Genomic DNA, 26493 nt, shown 5'->3' with positions numbered 1-26493 from the left:
TATGAAAGGTTAATAGTAGGAGTATGCATTTGTGTACATGTATCTAAAAATTTGAGGTCAGTTGGGATCTGCCGTTATTATTCTGAGTGATCAATAGTGTATACTCCTGCAGAAATGTGAACCTAGTCACTGGATTATTCTAGTTAACCCCTGGAATATTAACCTACGTAAATTTTACGCATACTCATCAAAAATTTTATTGGCGTGTAAAAGTCATAAAATACAACTTAGCACTGTTAACAGATATCTATGCTATTATAGGTATCCTACAAGCAAAACTCAGCTCAGACTCCTCGCGCCGCGCATGCTATACCCCTCTTACCTACCCCCCTGCAGTAGGCGGGTTCTTTAATAAGCGGCTACTGGTATAGCTATAACGGTTACGGTTGCGGACATGTGCACTCAAAGAGCAGCTATAACAATAACCAATTAAATGTATATAACATTACATGATGTCAATATCGTCTCTTTCTAAGAGCGTATTCCAAATCTCAGCGCTGAGCAATCTGATGGCATCACGACGTTCCGAATTTCAACGATGACGTCACTGATGCTCCACCGGTGTCGCACCGGTGCCATCAGTTTGCAGAGGTGGTGGCAGTCTCCATCAGCAGCCATCAGTGAATCTGATGGTTCTTGTATAGGGCGGGAATTAGCAGACGAATGACATCGTGCACTGTTGTGTCATGGCGGTGTGTTCTGCTGTATTGTTTATAATTAGCATAACGTAAAAAAATATGTTAATGGCTTATGAACGAATATGTCAACGGACCAGTTATTACTACTGGTTGAAGAAATGAAATGTTTATGCTCTCTTTTCTTTGAGCGAGATGACAGTATGGAAATTTAGCAAAATCTTGCTAGCGTAGCACAATAACAACTTGTACAGCAGCCATGATAGCCATTGAACCTTCCAGCAGTTTTGTTCCTATTCCGCTGCAGCGTGACGTCATTGATGTCCACCGGTCCGGTGAGATTCGGAATACGCTGTGTCAAAATCGGTATCTATCTACACCAGAACTGTCCTCATATTTAAATTTTAGATATATAAATTAAATTAAATTAATATTTAATATATAACGTTATGTGACTCCCTGACTCCGTAGCAATAACACGTGTTCAGTTCAGCACAAGAAGATAATACGTGCGCATGCGCATAGTTTCGGTGGTGTAATTGGAGACGGGGAGCATGCTGGGAGAGAGAGCATACGCCATCTGCGCGAGACAGTCACGCATGCTGGTTTCTGCGCACTGAGTTTTGTTTGTTGGATGCCTAAAGTGTTTATTTTGCTTTCAAATGCCATTGTTGGTGATTCGGTGTGTGATTTTATCTGTGATCCAAAGGTTTTATTAAGAAATACGGTGAGTAAATCTTACGCATGGTTATTGTAAACTTTCAAATTTAATTTACTTGTTTTTTTTCGACAATGCACTTTTCCAGCGTGATTAATAGCCAAAAAGTGATTTCGGACATCCTGTCTCTCTGTCCGTGCGTCTGTCTGTAAGTCTGTCAGTCTGTCTATCCGTTCGAGTGTCTGTCCGTTCGTCTGTCTAACTATCTGTATGTCCGCTCGTCTGTCTATCTGCCCGTCTGTCTGTCTGTCTGTTTATTCATCTGCTCGTCCGTTCCTTTTCGTTCCTTCTTTTGTTCATTTACTCACTCACTCAGACTGAAAATGTTCTCCTCTTCGTTACAGGACGTTACGGACCCGGGTTCAATTCTTGGCAGGAAGTGAATGCTTATCTATTGCCTATTGGGCTTACACGTAGCTGTGTGTGTCCCTTTTCTTGAATATCTCTTAATATTCACTCCTACAGAAAGATTCTGAATCATGTCGTTATTGTAACCATTAAGGAGGTCTACCCACTTCTGGGCGGTACACACAAAATGGAAATCGAAACTTTTATCTCAATCGATTCTTCGGAACAGGGGACCTATGCTTCGTTAATCACGCCGAAAGAATCCAAGCCTACAGAACACAAGCTACGAGCAGGGCAGGCTTGGAACGGGAAGAGTCTTCAGACCTGAACTGTGTTCAAATGAATAAAACATTAAGTAGATTTACTTTCATTGCTTCCAGGTGGCCATAGCTACTGATCTGGGGAAACTGGTGACGCAGATGCAGCTGGAAAGATCCGAAGTAGCATTCTACATATTTACGAACGGCAGCACGTTGAGGTAAGCGAGCATTACTCTCTTCATTATTTTAGTATCTTCCACCAACGGTAACAAATCGCTAGTGAAAACCCAGAGACCATGGGATGATATGTCACATTTGTGCACGAGAAACTGTTATTTGTATGCGTATGTATGTATGTAAAATGTACTCTGTTGATTGAAAAGAAATCTTATTATCAAATTTCTTTTCCCCCACCTTCTCCTCCCCTTCCTTCTATTCTTCCTTTTATTCTTTTTTCTTGCTTTCATTTGTTTCCCGTCCATGTCAAAGCACAACTGTATAGCATTATTGCAAATATTGCAACCCTTCCACGGATAATAATTATCTCTTTCAAGTAGGTTATGTGTATATGTGGACTTCATTTGTGTATAGGAATGCAATCGTTGAGTTTATCGGATATGACTTAAGCCTTTCATATTTTAATAGTATACATCGAATATAGGCCTACGTAGACATTGCAAGTCAAAAGGAACAAAAATTAAAAAAAAAAATAATAATTCCAAACAGGAATAATAAAAATATGTATTCTCCTCATGTATGTAGAAGAAAAAAAACAAAATATACACAAAAAATAAAGCAAAAGTGTTAGCATTAAGTTTTAATAATAAATTGATCGTTTTAATGCCACAAATGTATTAGATGTTTTATAATAAATAATCGCAGGGTCAGTAAATTTAAATTTTAGCATTCAAATATTTATTATTTTTTTAGAGTGAGAGCAATATAAAAATATAAGGAAAAGATGACAAATGCATTAAAAAATGCATATATGTTATGTTCAATAACAAATAAATAACATACAAATTAGAAATAAATAAAACAGTATTAAAACACATAACACTACAATCAAAATTTGCAGGACGTGCTGTTCCATCATCAGTAGCGTTCAGGTCAGATAAGTTGTTTTTCATGCTAGTGCATCCTGCTGGTACGTATTGCCGACTCAATAGCTACGTAAACTGACGTTCAAAGATATCAGACTTAATATTTTATGATCGTGTCAGCGAACTTTCCAACCACGGGATGTTAGAACCGAAGATATAACAAATTGAAAAACTTTTAAAGAGTTCCGCTAGTTCCAAATAAGTGGCATCATTATTTGGGGTCGTTAAAAAGTGTCAGGGAAAATGATTATGTTGATTAAGCACAAATTATTCTCATAATTGGCCATATCAGCGGTTTCCAGCTAAACCCAGTGTTATTTTACAATCAGTACAGTGGGATGAAAAATTTAATTCTATAATGCGGGTATATTTATCTACGATTGGCAACAGTGACTATTATTTTCGCCATCTATTCGTAGAAGTAATAACTAAAAAATCCACACTTACACCAACAAATTATAATCACTATCGATTGGTAGGGTGAGATATCTTTGAACGTCAGTGTACCAGCAGGATGCACTAGGATGAACAACAGCTGATCCAATCTCAAAGGTACTGAAGATGGAACAGGACATCCTTAAACACGTTTAACAAATTAATTTTAATTGCATTGTTATGCTCGCATACCGGCCGCAGCAGCTGGGACTCCAGCCGAAACAGTTATAATATCCCCGCAGCTGGAATTCCCGCTGCCCGCGCATAAGATTTGCGCATGTTTGTGGCAACAGCAGGTTATGTGAGTGAACAGCAGTCGCACTGAAATCATTGTCTAGTTTGTTTCGTTCCTGTTCCATGCGTATAAATGTAAGAGTTTTAAGTGTTAATTAAGTTACGAATGCTATCAGTTTGTTTCGTTCCTGTTCCATGCGTAAATGAAGCTACTGTTTAGTTTGTTTCGTTCCTGTTCCATGCGTATATGAAGCTATTGCCTAGTTTGTTTCGTTCCTGTTCCATGAGTATAAATATACGAGTTTTAAGTGTTAATTAAGTTACGAATGTTATCAGTCTGTTTCGTTCCTGTTTCATGCCTATATAAAGCCACAGTTTAGTTTGTTTCGTTCCTGTTCCATGCGTATAAATGTACGAGTTTTAAGTGTTAATTAAGTTACGAATGTTATCAGTTTGTTTCTCTCCTGTTCCATGCCTATATGAAGCCACTGTTTAGTTTGTTTCGTTCCTGTTCCATGCGTATATGAAGCTATTGTCTATTTTGTTTCGTTCCTGTTCCATGCGCATAAATGTACGAATTTTAAGTGCTAATTACGTTACAAGTGTTATCAGTGCTTGCGCAGTTTTCCAATAATGCCTGGACATGATTACACATTACCACAAAGGATTTTTATGTACGACACATGTGTGACAACAAACTCTTGTATGGAAGCTAGAAGGCGATTTGAAACCAAATTCCTGGTTTAACTATCCCACACGGAGAAACCGCGCGAAGACTTGTGAACAAATTCAGCGAAGTGAGGTCGATTCGTGATAGAAAGCGAAGAGCAACACGATCCCTTGATTTAACTGCATGCGATTTTTATCTATTAGGGAAGTTGAAAAATAAAGTGTATGCAACAAACCCCCATGCATTGGAAGAACTAAAAGAAAACATCAGGCGAGAAATTGACTCAATTTCATATATTGAACTTTCGAGTGTGAATTAAAATTTTCTGAGAAGATGCCAGGAATGTGTGTATGGAGAAGAACAACATTTCCAACATCTCTTATGATAATCCTTGGTAAATTGTCTAATCCTTGAAAAGGATTTAAAACAATTCTAAAATTATCTAAAATGTAAAGACAAACTTTAACTTCATATATACGTAGAACATTGTAATTGTATCTGTAACTATGAGAACGTAAAGCGGTAGCGGGGATATTATAACTGTTTCGGCGGGAGTCCCAGTGGCTGTGGCCGGCGTACGAGCCCCCGTGCGCTGGCCGCAGCGTGAAAGAAAAGCACTGTATATTGTAATGATTCAAAAGAAAAACATTGTTACATTTTATGACTAATGAATACAGATATATTATGTCAACAATAATAAATTCATTTTGAAACTTACACAAAGTAGGCCTACTAACTAACATACCAACCATATTGGAAATTGTTTTTAAGCAATGATTCCAGCAGAATACCTCTGACGTCTCTAAGAAAAAATAAATAAGTAAAAAAATGAAATGCGATAATACTTTAAATGTATAATTTAAAATCTTACTTTAAAAAAATCAGTAATGTGGCCTGGTGTTGGTTGTTAGTGTTGGTTATGAAATTTTAATCTTAAAAATGGAAAAATATCTTAATGTTTATAATTAATTAAGTTATATAAAATCTTTCAGGAATTTTAAATACATTAAAATTATAAAACAAGACTAAAGGCTTAAGTCATTATGTAGATTATATGACTCATTATCTCAGCTATCAGCTTTACCTCAAATGTTGCATGCTCTAACTTACAAACAAACTTCAACTACACGCAAAGTATTCATGTAGCCTACTCGTATTATTACTGTACTCACCGAAAGTCAAAGACAGATTCTGCAGACAACTGCAGTGAGTTTTAAATGGACATTCGCCGTGAGAGTAAACCGGGTCAAATATCCAACATAGTGTACCTATTCACGACTCTGGGAGTTGGTTATTTTCCTACAAATCATATATTCTACGCGTCTTTATGTTTAGAGCATAGAATATTGGTCTAGATTTTACATTTTGCTTCAATCGGACTTCAACATAAATCTCTACTTCGCAGCTCGTACACAGTAGGCCTATTTCAATTTACATAGAGACTATTCTGGAAGAGAAAAGTGTTAAATATTTCGAAGCTCACTGCTACTTTAAGATTTTAAAAACAAACGTGCAATAAAAAAAAGGAATTTATAGGTACCAGACAAGCTTCTGAGATTAGACTCGAGCAAATAAACGTTCAAGCATATATCCAAAGTACAGTCTCTATCTTCCGCCCATCTAATATCTGTTGAAATCCAGCTTCGTTGAATAATGTTTTTTTTTTTTTTTTATGTTTGAGATGTTTAGTAACGAAAAAATATACAGTCTTAACTGTTATAAAAACCAGACTCAATAACGTAAGTTTCTTGAAAGTGTCTTCGAATAATCTCTGAGTCATTAAATACAAAGTATCGGTACCCTATTTTCGTGTAAGATAGTGAATTTAATCTAAGTTATCATTAAGTTGTTGTTTTACCTCGTTTTTTTTTTATAATATGTTAAGGAAATTAAATGATTTTGATATAATGTACAATTTTACAGAAACATTGAATTTAAAGTTGGTAAATTTCAAGCAATATCTGGAAACATACAACGAAATTCTACAAATAAAATTAAGAAGAAGACTAAAATGAAATTTTATAAGGTCATGGCATTACCCACATTGCTTTATGGCAGCGAAACCTAGGTACTAGCTCAAAGACAAATAAGTAAAATTCAATCAGCAGAAATAAAGTTCCTCAGAAGTATTAAAGGCTGTGCAGGATTGAATAAAGTAGGTACCACGAATGATGAAATAAGAGCAGAATTGAACATTGAATCAGTAGGTAATAAAATAATAGACAATAGACGATATTGGACTGAACATTTATTAAGAATGAAAGACAATAGACTTCCCGAAGTACCCTTAAACTATATACCGAGAGGAAGAAGGATCGAGGACGACCAGGAAACCCTGGAGACAACTGTGAAGCTGGAATGGGCAAATTGTCTAATCCTTGAAAAGGATTTAAAACTGAATTCTAAAATTATCTAAAATATAAAGACGAACTTTAACTTCATATATACGTAGAATATAGAGGCCTAGAACTCTCAAGATAAATCAATATGATTTATTTTCGAAGTGAAATAGTTTTTAGAAAGTTGTCAAAATTTCAGAAATATACTTTTTAGGTATTCCACCGTGTCTTGGAAAATAACATTTCCAACGTTTTCAGCGTATTCCGAATCTCAGCGGACCGGTGGACATCAATGACGTCACGCTGCAGCGAAATAGGAACAAAACTGCTGGAAGGTTCAATGCCTGTTAAGGCGGCAGTACGAGTTGTTGTATGTGCTACGCTAGCAAGAGTTTGCGAAATTTTCATACTATCATCTCGCTCAAAGAAAAGAGAGCACAAACAATTTATATCTTGAACCAGTAGTAATAACTGTTCGTTCATAAGCCATTAACATATTTTTTAACGTTGTGTTCATTACTAACAACAGCCGTTAACATATTTTTTTAACGTTGTGTTCATTACTAACAACACTACAGAACACACCGCCATGACACAACAGTGCACGATGCCAATTCTCGCCCTTTACAAGAACCCTAGATCACATATAGATTGCTCATTCCCATGTTAAAATCGGTTGCACTTTGAAGAGAACAACCGCCAGGATCGCCATCCGTCCGCCGTAAACGAATACGAGATGGCAGTACAGTCGCTAATGCAATTCAAATGGGAGTTATGACGTGACTCCTTGTGTAACAACTAGATGACAGCATAGTAAACCTGACAAAAGTTGTTACCGTCAAAGCCTATAACGCCGAGCAATCTGGTAGGCCTATATTTGATCTAGGCAAGAACCAATCAGATTCACTAATGGAGGCTGATGGACACTGCCACCACTTCTGTACGCTGATGGAAGCTCTGATATAGCGCTGGAGCATCAATGACTCATTGCTGAAATTCGGAACACCGCGATGCTATCTCAGCGCTTAGATTCGGAATGCATATTTTGAAACTACATACAGGTTCAATCATTAGACCAAATAGATATGACCAAAAGAGATTGCTTACTCTATAATATGCCGGCAGCATAAAGCATCGGACATTCTGTCTCGGATAGGACGGTTTTCTCACAAAACTGTTCCGTCCGAGACAAAACGCCCGATGCAATATGTTGCCGGGCTAAGTAGGCTAATCATCTGATTACTCTATACCACAGGTGTCCACACTTTTTTAAAGTGTGCCCTAGTTTCGGACGAGACTTTTGTTTTCGATCCCCCTATTAATGTGCCGATACTTACACAATTCGAAAAATACAGATCCCAGTAAAATGGAAAACGACGCTAATTTTACTCAAAATCAGCGGATACCACTCAAAGAGTGACCAAAATAGAAGCGTATGATGCAACAGTGACACGAAATGACGGGATATTGAAGTGGTATCTTTGTCGGATTACAAACGATAATGCCATATGCCAAAATATGGCTACACTGTTTTTTTTTTACATCATGATATGGATTGTGTTTTAAAATCTGTATTCAAGTTGTAAATCCCATCAAAAGAAGAGCCTTGCAACCTGGTATTGTCAGATAAATTTCAAAATTTGTGAAGACATGAGTTCGTTATATGGTCAAACCGTAATATGTTTATATTTTTCACGATTTTGCCCTTCAGCTAAACCACTGAATCAGACTTTTCATCCCGGGCCAGGTCGATGGCATTTAAGTGTGCTTAAATGCGACAGACTCATGTCAGTAGATTTACTGGCATGTAAAAGAACTCCTGTGGGAGAAAATTCCGGCACACCAGTGACGCTGATATAACCTCGGCAGTTGCGAGCGTCGTTAAATAAAACACAACACATTCAGACTTTTCAGGCATTATAAGGAGACAATAGTGGTGTTTTCCAAGAAACACTTGAAAAACCCAAGTCACATTCCACCTATAGGAGTTCCGAAGGGGAAGATAAGTCTCCAAATCCCTCTTTAGAGTCCTTGAACTCGAAACGTCAACGAATTCGAGAAGCCAAACGAAAATAAGTGCTTCATATTCCATCTTTGCTCATTCTTTCTAATCCAGAGAACGTCTGTTCAGTGTTGACATGTCTACTTTTACTGTATACGTGTAAATTAATGTTTTAAACGGGTTTCAACCATGAGTTTTGTTGTCTACTTATTTTTTTTATTTTACAATTTCACGAGATTTCCATCGTACAGAACTGACAGAAGGTGTAATATTTTGCAGAAAATATATAAAAATAACTTGCGTTGTATTGTAAACAGTACCGAGTCTAGCCAATGTAAAAAATTATCTATCTATCTATCTATCTATCTATCTATCTATCTATCTATCTATCTATCTATCTATCTATCTATCTATCTATCTATCTATCTATCTATCTATCTATCTATCTATCTATCTATCTATCTATTTATTTATTTATTTATTTATTTATTTTATCTTTGCATCCGGTTAAGGTTTTGGTGATGCTGAAAAGCTGTTTAATTATTCAGGTATATTGTATTTTATTTAGTAGTATGTTAATTAATATAGACAAAATTATTTATCTCTAAAGACTTATTTTGTAAATATTGAAGTAAACCTACTCAAGTTGTTTAGGAATGAAGGTATTTTAGCTTTAAATATTTATATCATATTGTCACATTTTCACAAAATAATTTCCTATTTTAACAATTTTTTTTTAGATTGTGTCTGTATCTACTGATCATATTTATTCACCGTTCATTTAATTGTTATAATAATTCTTCTGTGATTGTGTGTTTAGAAACTTCAAAGATAAATAGTCCTATATTATCCGAAAAATAAAATTAAAAAAAAAAAAACAAGACATCAAATAAGAATCTTTCGGAACTAACAATCGCTATTTATTAATATGGCAAATTCCATGTGTAAATAATTTTAAAATGCTGGCATCAGAGACAGCATACAGCAAGAGTATCAATTGAAGTGCTGCGCAGAGAACTTCAGAATTTACACTGCACATGAATGGAAACAAAAGTAGCTTATATAAAATAATATCTATAAAACGAAAAATACAAAGCATAATAAAAAATAGGCCAAACCTTTAGACAGTCGAATTTCAACTCAGATAACATAGGTTTTAATTCTGGAGGGTCCAAAGGCGCCCGAATCAAAATGGGCTATGTTATCCAAAGTGAATTTTAAGAAAAGTGCAAAAATTTCCTACAAATTTTTTATGTAGTGATTTTTTCTATGCATTTTACACATCTAAAATAAATCATTTTGAAACTAAACCTTTCACTGTGTAAAGTTTTCAACAAAAACTTTCCAATGACGTCAATAACTAATTTTCTAAAAAATAGTCACATAGCCCATTTTAATCTCGGGCGCAATTGGAACTTGTAGTGGGAAAAAAACGGTGCTTGGTGTGATAGGTTTTCACGGAAGTCTCCCATTTCCGCCTTCGTTATTCCACCACAGTGTTTCATTAATTACAATATGGCGCTATGCAGGGTAGAAGTGAAATAATCCTGCAGATTGAAAGGGGCGTTATTGCACACTTAACTGAATACAAAATTTATATTACGTTTCGTGATGCAATCCACGGTTAATTAGAAAAGTAAGCTGGAAGTTTCAGCACTCTGATAACATCGCCGCTGACAGAGTGCTTTTTCTTCTTGTAACACAAATGTAAGAAGTCAATGAACTCACGTTTGTCTCCCTAGGTGAACTATCTCCCACCCCCCCCTCTCTCTCTCTCTCTCTCTAACTACAACGTTGCAGTCTATTCGCATCGTTCAGTGGTTTGAAATACGACAGAGGGATAAATGATTCGTTATTAGATTATCTATCGATATGGACAGAAACCACGATCCTACTCTCAATAGGTTATCGAATAAGAGGATGTTATTTGGAAAAAAAAATCGGAGGAAAATATCAATTTTTCACCAACATGGTATTACAATTTTTTGTTACGTACAACATAAGCTAATCGTTCTGAAAACCTGCATGATTGTTTCCCTTCTACGCTGTATACTGTTCTCCTACCATAATGCAACGAGGGTAACGCCTACGGTTGCAAAAGAAATTACAGCTGTCGTGCGTCGCTAAAAGATGGGAGGTTTGGGTGAATGGAGCAAAGTGAAGTACCCATCATTGGATTTAAATATTGTGAAAAAAATAGATTTAATGTCAATTTTATACATAAAAATGAAGATCTAGTAAAAAAAAATGCTACGTCATGCATGCCTTGTAGGGACTTAGTGATGCTAATCATGAAACTGTAGAATATAAAATGTTCTGTCAATATTTTTCCACCAGGTAGCGGATGTGTAACGATGTTTGGACAAATAGCACTGGTTTCTCTTTCTTTTTTCTGTTGTACGGAGAAGGAACCCGAAGGGTTATCCTACAGCCTGAGGCTTATTGTGCTTATTACTTCTATTCTGTGAATATTTGGGTAGCCGAACGGTCGCGCTCTTGTACAAGTACAGCATGCCGGCCGCACCGTGAACTTAACTCGGACATGGATGATGATGATGGTGATGATGATGATGATGATGATGATGATGATGATGATGATGATGATGATGATGATAATGATATGTGAATTAATGATGGCGAAATGAGTCCGAGGTCCAACGCCAAAAGTTACCGAGCATTTTGCTTCAATTGGTTGACGGAAAACCCTGGGAAAAAAAAAAACCAACCAGGTAACTTGTTCCAACCAGGATTTGAACCTGAGCCCGCTCATTTCACTGTCAGACACGCTAATCCAGGACTGGGCACGTTATGTGATTCTGAGAAATGAGAGCTGTTTACTTTAAAGAGCAATACTTCCGAGTGCTGTGACGCATGCATACTGTACGTCACTCACTGTCAGTGCAGTGGTTGACTCTGCAATAGATGGCGAAGTTTGAAGATGCACCCGCGTGAGAAGCTGTATGACAGACGGAAACCTAAATTATATTTTAAGATTGAACATTGCTAATTCATTTGTTGAAACATTGAACGGCTTCTGCAAATGAAAGGACTTCATAAGTCTTGGAAAACAACTACATAGATATTTTGGTTATTGAGTTTCATTAGCTTTGTTTCAATATAAAATATTTATTTATTTCAGATTGTCAGATGTATGATTTTGTTACAATAGTTTATTCATGCAAAATAAAAGTGTAAGATAGTGTTTATTATTAACTTCCTTCTCTGTTTCTGATTGTAATCCTTTATTACATATTTTTATACATTATTAATACCATTATGTAATTGTTAAAGCACTGTGCATATAGAGTGTGTAAATAAACCTAATGATTTGTGTGTGTGCATAGAGCGAAGAATATTTCATTAAATTAATAAGAGTGTTATAAAGTCTGCACTGTACAATGGATGGATGTAATATCCTTGTAAACTATTATGTACTGACAGACTGAATGAATAGAACAACCGTGGCTCTTGTTATATTAATGCAGAGAAGGTAGCTGTAATGTGAGTCCGCCACTGCGTGAGCGTTCTGCTCCGGCTTGCCTTTCGGAGCGAGAGCAGCTCTGGCAGGCTAAACGGAGCCGCTCTCATGCCCGGCGCTGCGCTAACCGTTACTCCACAGCGGTAGAGTTTCTCATCTTAGTCTTCATTATTCCTCAAGAACTAAAAATATCACGTCCGAAGAATTGCATTTTCTTCCGCTCACAAAACAAGTTCTTGTTGTAGACAAGAATTTTAAATTTGGACTCAAGGATTCAATTATTCTCTAAATATTTTTCCACAGCCGATGAAATTGTGTAGTTTATTTTCTTGTTGGTCGAGGTGGGAGTTCTTGTAGAATAGTACTCCAAAAGTTCTCAGTGTTTTTATTAAATGATGTAGGCCTATTTGTCTATATTGTCTACACTGGTTTTATCAATTGGACTAACCTTACGTTCCATATTGTAAATGCTGTTATTTTAATTCCGTGTCTTTCTGCTTACTCTCCCTTCTCCTACATTTATTCATATATAAGCAGACCTTAAACTTGTATACGAATATTGACCACCGTAAACATTTTCTTCTCAGAGGAACAATATTTATGTTCTCTATATGCTTTCGTTTTCGAGGAATATCACTTTTGTTGACGTCGTACAAAATTTTGTCGATATCCTTTTGAGAAATTAACTCCATATGTAGATGAAATTATTGGGGATCATCAGTGTGGTTTTAGGCGTAATAGATCTACTATTGATCAGATTTTTTTTATTCGACAGATATTGGAGAAAAAATGGGAGTATAAGGGTACAGTGCATCAGTTATTCATAGATTTCAAAAAGGCGTATGACTCGGTTAAGAGAGAAGTTTTATATAATATTCTTATTGAATTTGGTATTCCCAAGAAACTAGTTCGATAAATTAAAATGTATCTTAGTGAAACTTACAGCAGAGTCCGTATAGGCCAGTTTCTATCTGATGCTTTTCCAATTCACTGCGGGCTAAAGCAGGGAGATGCACTATCACCTTTACTTTTTCAGGATAATAGACAGGGTTTGGAGTTGAATGGGTTACATCAGCTTCTTGTCTATGCGGATGACGTGAATATGCTACGAGAAAATCCACAAACGATTAGGGAAAACGCGGAAATTCTAGTTGAAGCAAGTAAAGCGATAGGATTGGTAGTAAACCCCGAAAAGACAAAGTATATGATTATGTCTCGTGACCAGACTATTGTACGAAATGGAACTATAAAAATTGGAGATTTATCTTTCGAAGAGGTAGAAAAATTCAAATATCTTGGAGCAACAGTAACAGATATAAATGACACTAGGGAGGAAATTAAACGCAGAATAAATATGGGAAATGCGTGTTATTATTCGGTTGAGAAGCTTTTGTCATCTAGTCTTCTGTCAAAAAATCTGAAAGTTAGAATTATAAAACAGTTACATTACCGGTTGTTCTGTATGGTTGTGAAACTTGGACTCTCACTTTGAGAGAGGAACAGAGATTAAGGGTGTTTGAGAATAAGGTTCTTAGGAAAATATTTGGGGCTAAGAGGGATGAAGTTACAGGAGAATGGAGAAAGTTACACAACGCAGAGCTGCACGCATTGTATTCTTCACCTGACATAATTAGGAACATTAAATCCAGACGTTTGAGATGGGCAGGACATGTAGCACGTATGGGCGAATCCAGAAATGCATATAGAGTGTTAGTTGGGAGGCCGGCGGGAAAAAGACCTTTGGGGAGGCCGAGACGTAGGTGGGAAGATAATATTAAAATGGATTTGAGGGAGGTGGGATATGATGGTAGAGACTGGATTAATCTTGCTCAGGATAGGGACCAATGGCGGGCTTATGTGAGAGCGGCAATGAACCTCCGGGTTCCTTAAAAGACAGTAAGTAAGTAAGTGTATGCTTTCGTGTCCTCGCGGTTGTTCACTTCGCCCCGAGAGTATTTCATCTCCTGGCGATGTTCCTTCTTCGTTTCGAGCAATGTACAATGTGGCCCAAATTCAGAGTACGATTTCACATCTAAATAACTTTCTTATTCATGGAAGAATTTCAGTGATATTGTAAACAATGACTGCTTAACGTAAGAAAATTTGACTGGAAAGGAACAGAGTTTAAAAGTGTAAAATTCCTTTGTAGAACGAAAAGGTGAATTTGTTCGGATTATATTTCTGCACATTTAAAGGACAAATCTAAAATTCTTTCAATCATTTATTATCATAATACACTTACTTACTAATGGTTTTTAGAGAACCCAGAAGTTCATTGCCTCCCTTACATAAGCCCGCCATCGGTCCCTATACTGGGAAAGATTAATCCAGTCCCTACCATAATATCCCACGTCCCTCAAATCAATTTTAATATTATCCTTCCATCTACGTCTGAGCCTACCCAAAAATATTTTTCCCTCAGGTATTCCAACTAACACTCTATATGCATCATAATACACTGCTCTCTTAAATTGAATGAGCATATTGGGAATTAAATCAATGGCTCCCCAAAACACGCTATGAAAATATGTTTTATATAAAACAATTTTTATCTCCAAAAGGAAGCAAAAACTTTTTGTTTGAAATATCTCGGAGAATAACATACAGAGTGAAAAGTAATTTAAACGACAAACTCCGAGAGACCAAAAGAAACACTTTTTTCTAATGTCATATTGTGCTGTGAGGACACCAGATCTTAATGTAACACAAACCATTGCCATGCTTTATTGGTCTTTATCGCTTGAGTCCACACCTGTGGAGTAACGGTCAGCGCGTCTGGCCGCGAAACCAGGTGGCCCGGATTCGAATCCCGGTCGAGGCAAGTTACCTGGTTGAGGTTTTTTCCTGGGTTTTCCCTCGACCCAATACGAGCAAATCTGGATAACTTTCGGTGCTGGACCCCGGACTCATTTCACCGGCATTATCATTCAGACGCTAAATAACGCTAAATAACCTAGATGTTGATACAGCGTCGTAAAATAGCCCAATAAAATAAAATAAAAAAATTTATTGCTTGAGTCTCTTATAAAACATTTAGGACATATCAAAATGACTCCGTAAGATGTTCAAAAATACCTCCATTGACCTGTGCACAAAGGTTACATCGGCGGGACATGGATTGTCTAACGCGGTGAAAGACCTAAGGATTATCGTTTATTTCCCCTGCTGCAACAAATATCCGCATCACCAGACCGGTTTAATAAAGCACTGCACTACGTAAAGACGTACAAAAAAATGTGAATTTGTAGAATCGTCACGAACTGAAGAACGCATACGCCTTCTGCCGGTTTCATAAAGCCTCTGAGGAAAATATGACATTAGAGAAAACAGTTCGTTTTGCTGTCCCAGACAACCTCCTGGAGTTTACCGGTTTAATTATTACTTTCAAACTTCCATATTACGTGAATTCCGGGTTCTACAAATTATGATTACGTAATGTAAGTTCGATTAAACTTCTCTATTATTGTAGTTACTGTAAGTTGTTTCGGTGTATTCGTGTCATAAAGTGCTTCTAATTATTGAAGCAAAATCAAGCTACATAACTAGGTGTATTATCGTTTCACGCCCTGTGCAGCGTGCTAGCTGGACTATTTCTCTGTAGCTATCAAACACCAGACTTCCGCATATCGATTTCTACTCATAGGATTTCGTCAAAGACAAGGGAATGCATGAATGAGTTGGGAAACGATAGAGCCTTGTTCCGGATCTCTTGAGCATCAATACGATAAGCGATCTGCACGATATCCCTCTCCTGCTTCAAGGAACATGAGTACGACTTCACTACCGTGTATTGAGACAACGCAACATTGAGAATGAAAATAAACAAGGACGGAAGATCACATCTTTAGGAAGTTCACCGTAAGAAGATTGATAATTCTTTTCCTCGTCTTCACTGTTAGTCTAGAGCTGGAAAAGAAAGAATAACATAACAGTACTTTCGAACAGTTCCGAGGAAAAACAGTTCCAAAAAAGAACAGCAGCTCGGTCTGAAAGTTTCAGAATAACAGTCGGAGTTTCTCATGGAGTGTTCCTCATGGGAAGGGGAGTAGTGTACATACTGTACCTTCCAAACTCCTTATTTGGAACGCCCCAAATAGGGCTGACTTTCTCATAGACCATAACTGTTTCATCCAAAATATTGTTCTTGGATATATGTAGGTTCTTTACAGTTCGGTATGGTAAGAGAAAAAGCGAAGTTTTTAACTCCAATGAATTTGCAGCGAAGCTTGTAGGTCTTACAACCGCCACGAAGGCGTTATTCTTGGTGCACCAAGGAGGCGAACTATGTAATACCATAGCTATGATGATTAATGAATTGAAATGCTGATAAGGGAAACAGAAGTAGTCCGCGAAAACCTACCGCCAAACACCGTCTTTGCCCACCATAAATTCCAGTTGGACACGCCGGGATTCGAACCCGGGTTACAGCGTAGAAAGCCGACGCTCTAGCCGTTCGGCTAACGAGGCGCTTTTGTGTGAATATTATAATCCTTTATACTAAATAGAAGTCTAAAACTTCGTTTGATGAACAGTCGGAAGTAATTTTAAAAATATCTTATTACACTGAACAACAAATTTTTACTTTTTGTCTTGCTCCGAAATAAAAGTAGGTGAATATTACTAATATGTGTGCCCTAAATCTGAATTTAAAATCCAAATTGCCCCATCACGTACCATTTTCCGGGGAAATTGAGTTGAATTGTTTATTACAAAACGTATTTGTTTTTAATTTTTCGCTGCTACTCATAAAATTACAACATACTACGGATTCAAAATTCCTCATAATACTTGAAAAAGTGTACTGGATACAAAAATGATGTAACAGAGTTTAAAACACAACAACACTAAAAATATTTCATGCATATAATGATAAAAATCTCGGAATTTGAACTTACATTTAAAATAATTTTCTAGATGATTTCTGTTTACAACTAGACCCGGACTGTATTTTACAAGGAACCAACAATAGTCTGCAAGCATGCTGGATGATGATCTTCCTTTATATCGCCTTTCCATTTCAGATATTTCTTGATGAAATCTTCCCTCATGCTCGTCGTTTACCGCTCCAAAGTTAGGAGGAAAGAAATCCAAATGAGAATGTAAAAAGTGTATTTTGAGAGACATATTACACTCCATTCTGTCATATGCACTTAAAATGATTTCCACAACAAGTTCTATGTAGTCCTCTGCCCTAGAATTTCCAAGGAAATTTGAGCAAATGTCTTTGAAAGCGCGCCATGCCATTCTTTCTGTAACGGAAAGTTTTTCCTCAAACAAAGGGTGAGCCATAACTTTGTTAATTTGTGGACCGATGAAAATGCCCTCTTTTAATTTTCCTTCACTCAAACTGGTAAACTTTTCCTTTAAATACTGAAACCTACACCCTTGTTTGTTCATTGCATAGACCTCACGTTGAACTGTTACGAAATTTACTTCATAGAAGGGACCAATATCTGGTTATTTATTAGAAATACAAAATAACATGCCAAAAACCATAATAAACCGTAAATAAGTCATATATTCGTAAAATAAATTAGCTTTTGTTTTGGTTTATACTCCCAACCCGAGCCAGATATTTCCTAAGGGAGCGCTTATCGAAAAGTGAAATCATAGTATATCTTAACCACTTCCCTGTACAATTAATATATGAACAAATGTAAAAATATGTCATATTTTTTTATTCAATATATGGAATTTTGAATGTTTCTGAATTGGTATACAATGACATATTTGGAAAAAAAGTTAACAATGGCATGAAAATATTATTGTTTCCATGTTTATATTATTATCCCGAGTTATCTCGTTATGGCTCAAATGCTCTATGTGATATGATACACACTCATACACATGGTGTCACGCATAAATTGTATGCATACCGACACGTCAAAAATCAGCAAATCAAAAAATCACCAATAACAAAATAAAAAAGAAAGAACATTATGTTAGTGTAACTTATTATTCCGAGTTATCTCGAGCTATCTCAAATGTATGTGGAAAGATACACACGGAAACATGGTGTCACATATTAATTGCCGCACACTGACATTACTGACACTTTTAAAAAAGAATCACCAATAACAAAAAAATAATAATTTTATGATGGTCATTAGAACTTATTATGCCGAGTTATCTCGAGCTGTCTCAAATGTTCAATGTGGAATTATATACACGGAAACATGCTGTCACATATAATTGTCGCATATTGACATTACTGACACATTTCCAAAGGAATCACCAGTAACAAAAAAATTAATTTTTATGATTGTCATTATAACTTATTATGTCGAGTTTTCTCGAGCTGTCTCAGATGTTCAGTGTGGTATGATATACACGGAAACATGGAGTCACGCTCAGTGCTACGTCACAATCCGGGCAACAATATCTGCTTTCGCGGCGAATCTTCTTCCCCTTTGCGTCACGCACTTGACTGCACATAGCACATTTTCTTGTAGGAGCGTTCTTCTTTTGAGTCGGCGGAAGCAACTCTGGAAAATGTCTCTCTGTAAGACGGAGTGGATGTGGTGTTTTTCCAGGTCGTCCTACCTTTGGAGCTACCACACTCGGACAACACTTTTCAAACATTTTCCTAATTACTGAAATTCTGTATTCCAGAGGAGAATCACGACCTCCCTTTTAGTGTACAGAATGTAAGAGTTCCAAAAAGCAAGTTCCAGGAGGTGAAAGAAAATCTTCTTGTATCTTTTCCCTCTTTTTCTCGGGACTGGATATGCTGCCAAGTGATGATCAATACGGTCAACTCCTCCCATTGTGTCATTGTAATCAATGACTACCTTTGGTTTCAGCTCATTATTCTTCATCACCATTTCTGGGTTGTGGATAGTGCTGAGGAGAACAACATCCTTCTTATCCTTCCAGCGAATGGCCATAACTTTACCTCTCTGACATGCAACTACTTATCCTTTCTTCAGTTTTTTACTCTTCAGAGTTTCCGGCATCTCCTTTCTTGACATTCGAACTGTTCCGTAAGTGTCAGTGCGTTTAGAAACAAGAATGTCAGCTAGTTGAGGTGATGTGTAGAAGTTGTCTGTTGTTAGACAATAACCTTTTCCCAACAGTGGTTTCATAAGAGTCATGACTACCTGGGATGACATTGGTAAGTCTTTGTACTCTTCATCTATAACTGTTCCCTTTCCAGTATAGATTATACTGGACCAGACATAGCCACTCTTTGATTCACACAGCATGTACGATTTTATGCCAAACCTGGCTCGTTTGAGTGGAAAATATTGCACCCAACCCAGACGCCCCTTGTACAACAATAAACTCTCGTCGATTGTCACATCTCTGTTCAAGGTGTAAAACTTTCGGAATTTCTCTTCCAAATTTTCAAAAACATCTCAAATTTTGTTGAGTTTAGGATTTGGGTGAGTTTCACAGTCAAAATCTTCATTGTTCGAAAAATGTAAATATTTCTTCAGTTGCACGAATCTTCTGTACGACATAGTACGTAGAAAGAATAGTGTGGCAATCATGGGATCCCTGGACCAATATTGTTGTTCTTCAGGTTTCCGCACAATACTTTGCAAAATGACAATTGCTAGGAAAACTCTAATTTCTTCTGTTGAAGTCGGGTACCACTTATTTCTTCCCGCATTTGCATTTCCTAGATTCTGTATGGTCTGCTGTGCAAATCGATTAGTCTCTCTTGTTATAATATTTACAAGAATATCATCGAAAAACAGGTTGAAATATTGCGTTATATCACCATCTGGATTCACATCAAAATTTATAGAAGCAGCACTTGTAAAAGGAAATCTTGGTGAAGCAGGAGTAATTGCGCCAGATGTTTTCATATCTACCCATTGTCTAGCTAGTCGTGTATCAACACTAAAGTCATCAGATTCAGATTCACCACTTTCTATCGACGCTGTTGTATCACTACCTGAATCTCCAATGGAAATATTGTCTGGTTCACTACCCGAACTGCTTTCTCGATCCATCGTAATACTTCAAAACAAACAGTAATTGCTGCAAGAGAAAACCGTTCGCCTCAATATCAGGTGTACACTAAAACATATCTTGTGATACGTATCGAGTTGACAGTAATACCGTCTATACAAAAGCTCAGAAAGTCGTGTTGTGTTACGTATCGAGTTGATACTATGACCATCTATTAAAATAGCAAAAATTAACATTTAAAACGAAAATACATACTTGGGATAAAAATTTGTAGTCAGTATTTTTTAAAGTTTACGAGAAAAATCGGGATAATAATTACTAACCAGTTTTTCGGGCCGAGTATTCTCGGGCTAATAAGGGAAGAGGTTAAAACTCTTATGTGATACGAAGAAAAGAGATGCATTTTCCGATTCAGCGCACATCAGACCATAAGGCACATTGTTTTAAGTCGGAGCAAAATTCTTGTTGTTCAGTGTTATCTTCCTTAAGTTCAGAATATGTCTTTCACTGTTGACTGGATGAACCCACCAACTCCGCATATTTCTCTTTTTTCTTCAGCACTTGTAATGCAAGATATGCAAAACAAACAGCTTTTACACCTTCCATGTTGCGACTGCTGACGATGTGTCACAGAACACTGCGCTCGCGTGAACTGATATATGTACTGTATATTCAACGTGAGTTACAACGTCCGTCATCTCAACGGTCGTGTGTCCCAGGCCTTATCGATTATTAAATAATCACTCTGATTTACGAAATCAATTTCATTTATATTAGTCACTATTTAAATAGCAACAAGAATCAGTAACATTTCAGACTATAAGATTATTGTGTCTAAAAGTCATTGTCAAGTTACGAGTGTATATATATATATATATATATATATATATATAATATATATATATATATATATATATATATATAGCCAGTGAGAAAAATATTATAAAAATGTATACAGGGTGTTTCAAAAATACGGGGCATAATTTCAGGTATGTATTTCCCACATGTAGCAATCATAATAGTTCATTACAACATGTGTCCGGAAATGCTTCATTTCCGAGTTATGGCCTTTACAACATTGAAATTCCCCGGACAGATTACTCATAGCTTTCACGAACTTACGTTCTCGCTGGTCGCCTGAAATCCATCACTGATGCACAGTGCCCACTGTGCGTTTGTTTATAAGGCAGTGAATCAGAAAGAACATGGAAGGGGAGTTCCAGAGTTCCGTTCCACTTCCCCGTTGTACCCAGGCTGGTGTATAAGCTTATTGTATGGTATATTATCACAGTTTACTATATACAGTTGCGAAGCTTGAGGTGTTTTTTTGCAAATCTCGTGATAAAGCGCTCCAAGCGGTTAGCAACTAGAAACAATAGACTGTCCATGGTCGACTTTGAACTGTGTCGTATTTCTATCGAGTGCTAGCTCGTTGCGTATTTCACATTGATGCTTGTGAAATGTTCGTTATTGGTTATAATGAAAATGTTAATGGCTAAAATATAATAATTGGAATAATAATATGGGACAAGGAGGAGACTTTGTAGTGCTATAAATTGTAGCAACAATAAGAGAAAGAGGCCAGAGTTATCCTTTTTCCGATTTCCGAAAGATTAAGAAAGGTTCCTGGGTTTCCACAAGAATGCCGTGCAGAAACAAAACTGTTAATTTGAAGTTCTTTGTGACTGTTAGAATACATTATATCCTTAAATTTCTCAATGAAATGTTTCAGTCTAACCGAAAGGACATTAGATACCGGTTAAAGTTCTGTCACTTAGGCTGCTAAATTTCCAGAGAAATAAAGGTTAGGTCTACTTTTTTTTCAGAGGATATATTTTTAATTGTAGCTATTAATTTTGTTATTATTTTTATGTGTTATTTTACTAAAGACGTAGAAAAATTAAGTTTGTTTTAATGAAATTTATTGATCACGTTTTATTTTCAATTCTGGTGGGATTATTATTGCTTAGGCCTACTTTTTTCTTCAAAGGATATGTTTTTAATTACAGCTGTTAATTTTGTTGTTATTTTTATTTGTTGCTTTACTAGAGACGTAGAAAAAGTCTGTTACAATAAAATTTATTGATCACGTTTTATTTCCAATTCTGGTGTGATTATTATTGCTTAACCTCAACTACGTAAGCCTACACTACAAGTACCGGTACACGTAAGTTACTACATTAATTCATATTTCCATTATTATTGTTGTAAAGAGAAATGCAAATTAATATTTATTGGTTTCATAGTTAATTATCGCTATAATCTTGAATGAGTGAAGCTATTATAGTAAATTTCAGTTCATTTTGCACAAACAAAAATTATATTAACTTATTTCTTGCAGGTATCTTCGAGTTTATGGTGGAATTTAATATACTTCACTAAAATAATAAATTAACTTAATGCATTTAATATTTCAATAATGGAAGGAAGGTGTTAATTTTTCTAAAAGAACACGACAACGAAAGTATAACATATTTTTTCGGCTGCTAGGAGAGAGATCTGAGATGATGAGGCGATAGTAGCGATCCTAGTGGTGGGCAACTACCCATGTTTGCATTTTTACTACATATTGAGCTTCGCGACTGTATATAGTAGACTGTGATATTATTATGATGTGCAGAAGTACATATGATATTTCCGTGCAGATATTCTACGTCATCATATGATGAAAGATGAGTGGATCGGAGAAAAATTCTCTCCGTCGGATCCCGGCCAATTAGTCACTCATAACGAGTGCGCCTCTGCACATGTGTGTGGACATGGTCGCACTGTCATACATCTATGACGCAGTGCATGAGGGCAGACCAATAGAGAGAACCCAAGAGGTGAACTTAAACTGAGAGGATTCGTTCCGACACCGAGATGGGAATCAGGTGTGGGTTAGTGGATAGTGCATCAGTACATAGAGCTGAAAACCCGGGTTCAAATCCCGGTGCCGGAGAGAATTTTTCTCCGTTCCATTCATCTTTCATCATTATTGTATGGTGTTTTAAATTTTTTTATAACAAAACAGTATAAAATGTAGCCCACCTAACCTCGATGTTTATTACAAATAAAACTACGAATAGAGATTAATATAACATAGTATTAATATTATGGTCTAAGATTTTGATAAGTTACGGAACAACATAACATTTAGGTAATTATTACGTTGTGTCAAATGACTGCTGTTATTTCGGAGATGTTCTTTGAAACTAGTAATTCCTGCAACTATTGATTGATGCAACTATTGGCAAACTTAATCATGACTTGAATCAAGTTTCTTCATGGGCGAATAAGTTCGGACTTAGGTTAAATGCTAGTAAGTCACAAGCTATAATAATTGGACATAAGCGACTACTGAACACAATGAACAACAGACATATCCCAATTATTACAGTAAATAATGCCACTATTCCGTACCATTCCGTCATCAGAAAACTCGTCATTTTCTTGGACGAAAATTTAAATTGGGAGTGCCAAATAAAGGAAATATCCAAGAGAGTGTGCTATACCATGCATTCTCTTAACCCATTCAGAAACTTCCTCCCGCCAGAATTAAAATAGACTCTAGTGCAAACCCTCGTACTACCACTGTTTGCCTATTGTGACGTAATACTTACAGACTTGACAACAGACCTTCGAACAAGCTGCAGCGTGTGCACAATATGTGTGTCAAATTCATCAGCAATGCTCACAAATTTGACCATATTACACCCTCGTTCAAATCTTTATCCTGGATGCAACTTAATAACCGTAGAACACTTCTTTCGCTGTCTCTTCTGTTTCGAGTTCTCCACACTTCTATTCCAAATTATCTACGTTCCCGGTTTAACTACTTATCCTCCAATCACAATCTGAAACACCAGGTCACAGGAGAGCCAAACCCTAGCAATTCGTGCCCATAGAACATCCCACTATTCATCCTATTTTACTATCTCAGTCCCCCGTGAATGGAATTCTCTATCTCAGAAGATTAGGGGCTGCCAGACAATAACCACTTTCAAGAAAAGGCTAAACGATTTCTTACGGGCGCAGTCAAATTGAAGTTATAATTGAAGGGTACACGGGAATAACGAACAAGGTCCATTCAGAATAATTTTGAGATAAATGAAATTTAAAGTTTGAAGACTTGAAACGTATAGTTTATTGTTAACTTATTGTTATTTTTTATCACACAAGAATGTACCATTATAAAGCAAATATGTGACAAAATATTGTTTTGATTTTATGAATTACAACAATGCAAAACTGCAAAAAGTCTACTTTGCTACGTTTTATAAACGGGAAGAACGAACAATGTCACAATTTAACTGAATATTTGTTGGGAATAGAATCAGGCATAATATTTTCAAAAAATGTAGCACATGTTTACTTTCGTGTAGGGTATTCTTTTTAAAGGTTATAAATATTGTTGACCCATTATAAATAGTTTTATCTTTGAGTGTTCATTGTTCCAAACAATTATTGAAAAACAAATCTACACACTAATCTAATTGCACTGAATTTTCCATTGTGAATGAATAGATTGAACTATAAAATCGTCTCATTCACTGTCATTGACTCCTTGTGACTCGTCATTGGTGAGAGGAAGACTGAAATATTCTCTAGCAGTTGGAGAACAAACATTTTTCAAAATTTTTAATTCCTTGTACTTTGCCTTGTAGTTGTTTACAGTTTACAATGATAAATGTTTTGGTTTCCTCCTAGAATTCGCAATCTCTTGCCTCCAGTCATCGGGTACTTCACACCTTGCTCTCTGATTGACAAGTCCCATCTTTTTGTCACATTCCAGGTACCAGTGGCCTCGAGCGGGAAATATGAGCCACTGAGCATCAAACCTCTTCTTAGTATGTCATTATGTAAATGACAAAATCTAAATACCGTAAAGTTCCTATTTTGTCCGGAACAAGAATCATAGATGATACGGAGTTCACCAACGCAGCTTGGTACAATATTCATACAGTGGTACCATAACTTACAGCAAAATTCATCAGAGCCTTTAATTTCAATATTTTGTTCATACATGTCTTCCTGTTGACAGCTATGTATGTTACAAGAATAAAAGCTGGGAACCCGTATGTTAAAATTGACCAAAACATCGATTTTTAGATTTTTACTTAATATTATTCCTTATTCAATTCTGAACAGATTGATATATACAATATTAGCGGTAGGACCTTTTTCAATGACTTTTTATGACTAAATGTCTGAGTGTGCGTGGGTATTTAAATGCACGCTAGCGTCACGCTGGCACTTCTGTAGTTCGTTCGACCACAGGTTCGACTGCAGTCTGTTTCTATCATTATTTTCTCCTTGAATTCATGTAAGAAGAAGAAGAAGAAAACATGTACAAGACGAAAATTGTGTTGGCTACTCTGTTCTGCAATAGTGAAGACTGTATGGAAATGTTTGAAAACATTAGTTCCAGGAGAGGGTTGGCAACAAAAATAAATTTACATTGCAGTAATTGTGAAAGTGTAAAGGCCACAATGACATCTGCAATGAACAGAAATAGGCTGTACAATGTAAGTACAAGACTTGTGTATGGTATGCGAAGCATTGGTAAGGGCAGACAGGCTGCACAAACTTTTTGTGCTATTATGAATCTTACTTCTACACCTGCTAGGTTTGACAGAGAAGTTTTCTTCATAAAAGAATTCCTCTCTGAAATTGCAGAAGCCTCAATGAGACAAGCTGCAATGGAAACTGTGGAGTTGAATGGTGACAATAGAGACATATGTGGGGCTTTCGATGGCAGTTGGCAAAAGTGAGAGCATATGTCACTCAATGGTGTTGTCACTGCAACATCATTACTCACTGGCAAGGTGTTGGCAGTGGAAATATTGACAAAATATTCTCAGATATGTTGACAGGGAAAGGCAACTGTACATAAATGTACAAAAAACTATAAAGTTTATATTGGAGGACTGGAGGTGCAAGGTGCATTGAACATTTTTAGACAGTCTGAGGATTCTCTGAATATTCGGTATGTGCAATATCTTGGTGATAGTGACAGCAAGGGTTTCAAAAAGGTACAAGAAGACAAGCCCTGTGGGGAAGGGGTAGAAATTGAAAAACTTGAATGCATAGGCCACGTCCACAAGAGAATGGGAGCACGACTGGGGAGACTCAAGAAGGAACTAAAGTGGATAAAACTGGATGATGGCAAGATACTCGCTGGAGCGGGTCATTTGACGAATACAAAAATTGATCTCTTTCAGACCTACTATGGCTTAGCCATTAGAAGGAACACAGGGAATGTGGAAGAAATGAGGAAGAGTGTATGGGTTACATACTTCCATAAAATTTCAACCAACGAGAAACCATACTATCAACTCTGTCCCAAAGGTCTGGATTTGTGGTGCGGTT

The 26493-nt window shown here is 36.6% G+C and overlaps 1 protein-coding gene across 1 annotated transcript in view; it reads left to right on the top strand.

Annotated features, from left to right (window-relative positions):
- The window catches only part of LOC138698454 (uncharacterized), a 659361-nt gene that overhangs the window by 375259 nt on the left and 257609 nt on the right, over positions 1–26493 (top strand). The window contains exon 3 of the mRNA XM_069824399.1: positions 2082–2179. Within this exon, the coding sequence (XP_069680500.1) occupies positions 2082–2179 (98 nt within the window). The remainder of the gene's footprint in view (positions 1–2081; positions 2180–26493) is intronic.

This window comes from Periplaneta americana, chromosome 1 (assembly GCF_040183065.1).
Source record: "Periplaneta americana isolate PAMFEO1 chromosome 1, P.americana_PAMFEO1_priV1, whole genome shotgun sequence".
Taxonomy (NCBI): Eukaryota; Metazoa; Arthropoda; class Insecta; order Blattodea; family Blattidae; genus Periplaneta; species Periplaneta americana.
This window is presented reverse-complemented; position numbering and strand designations above follow the sequence as displayed.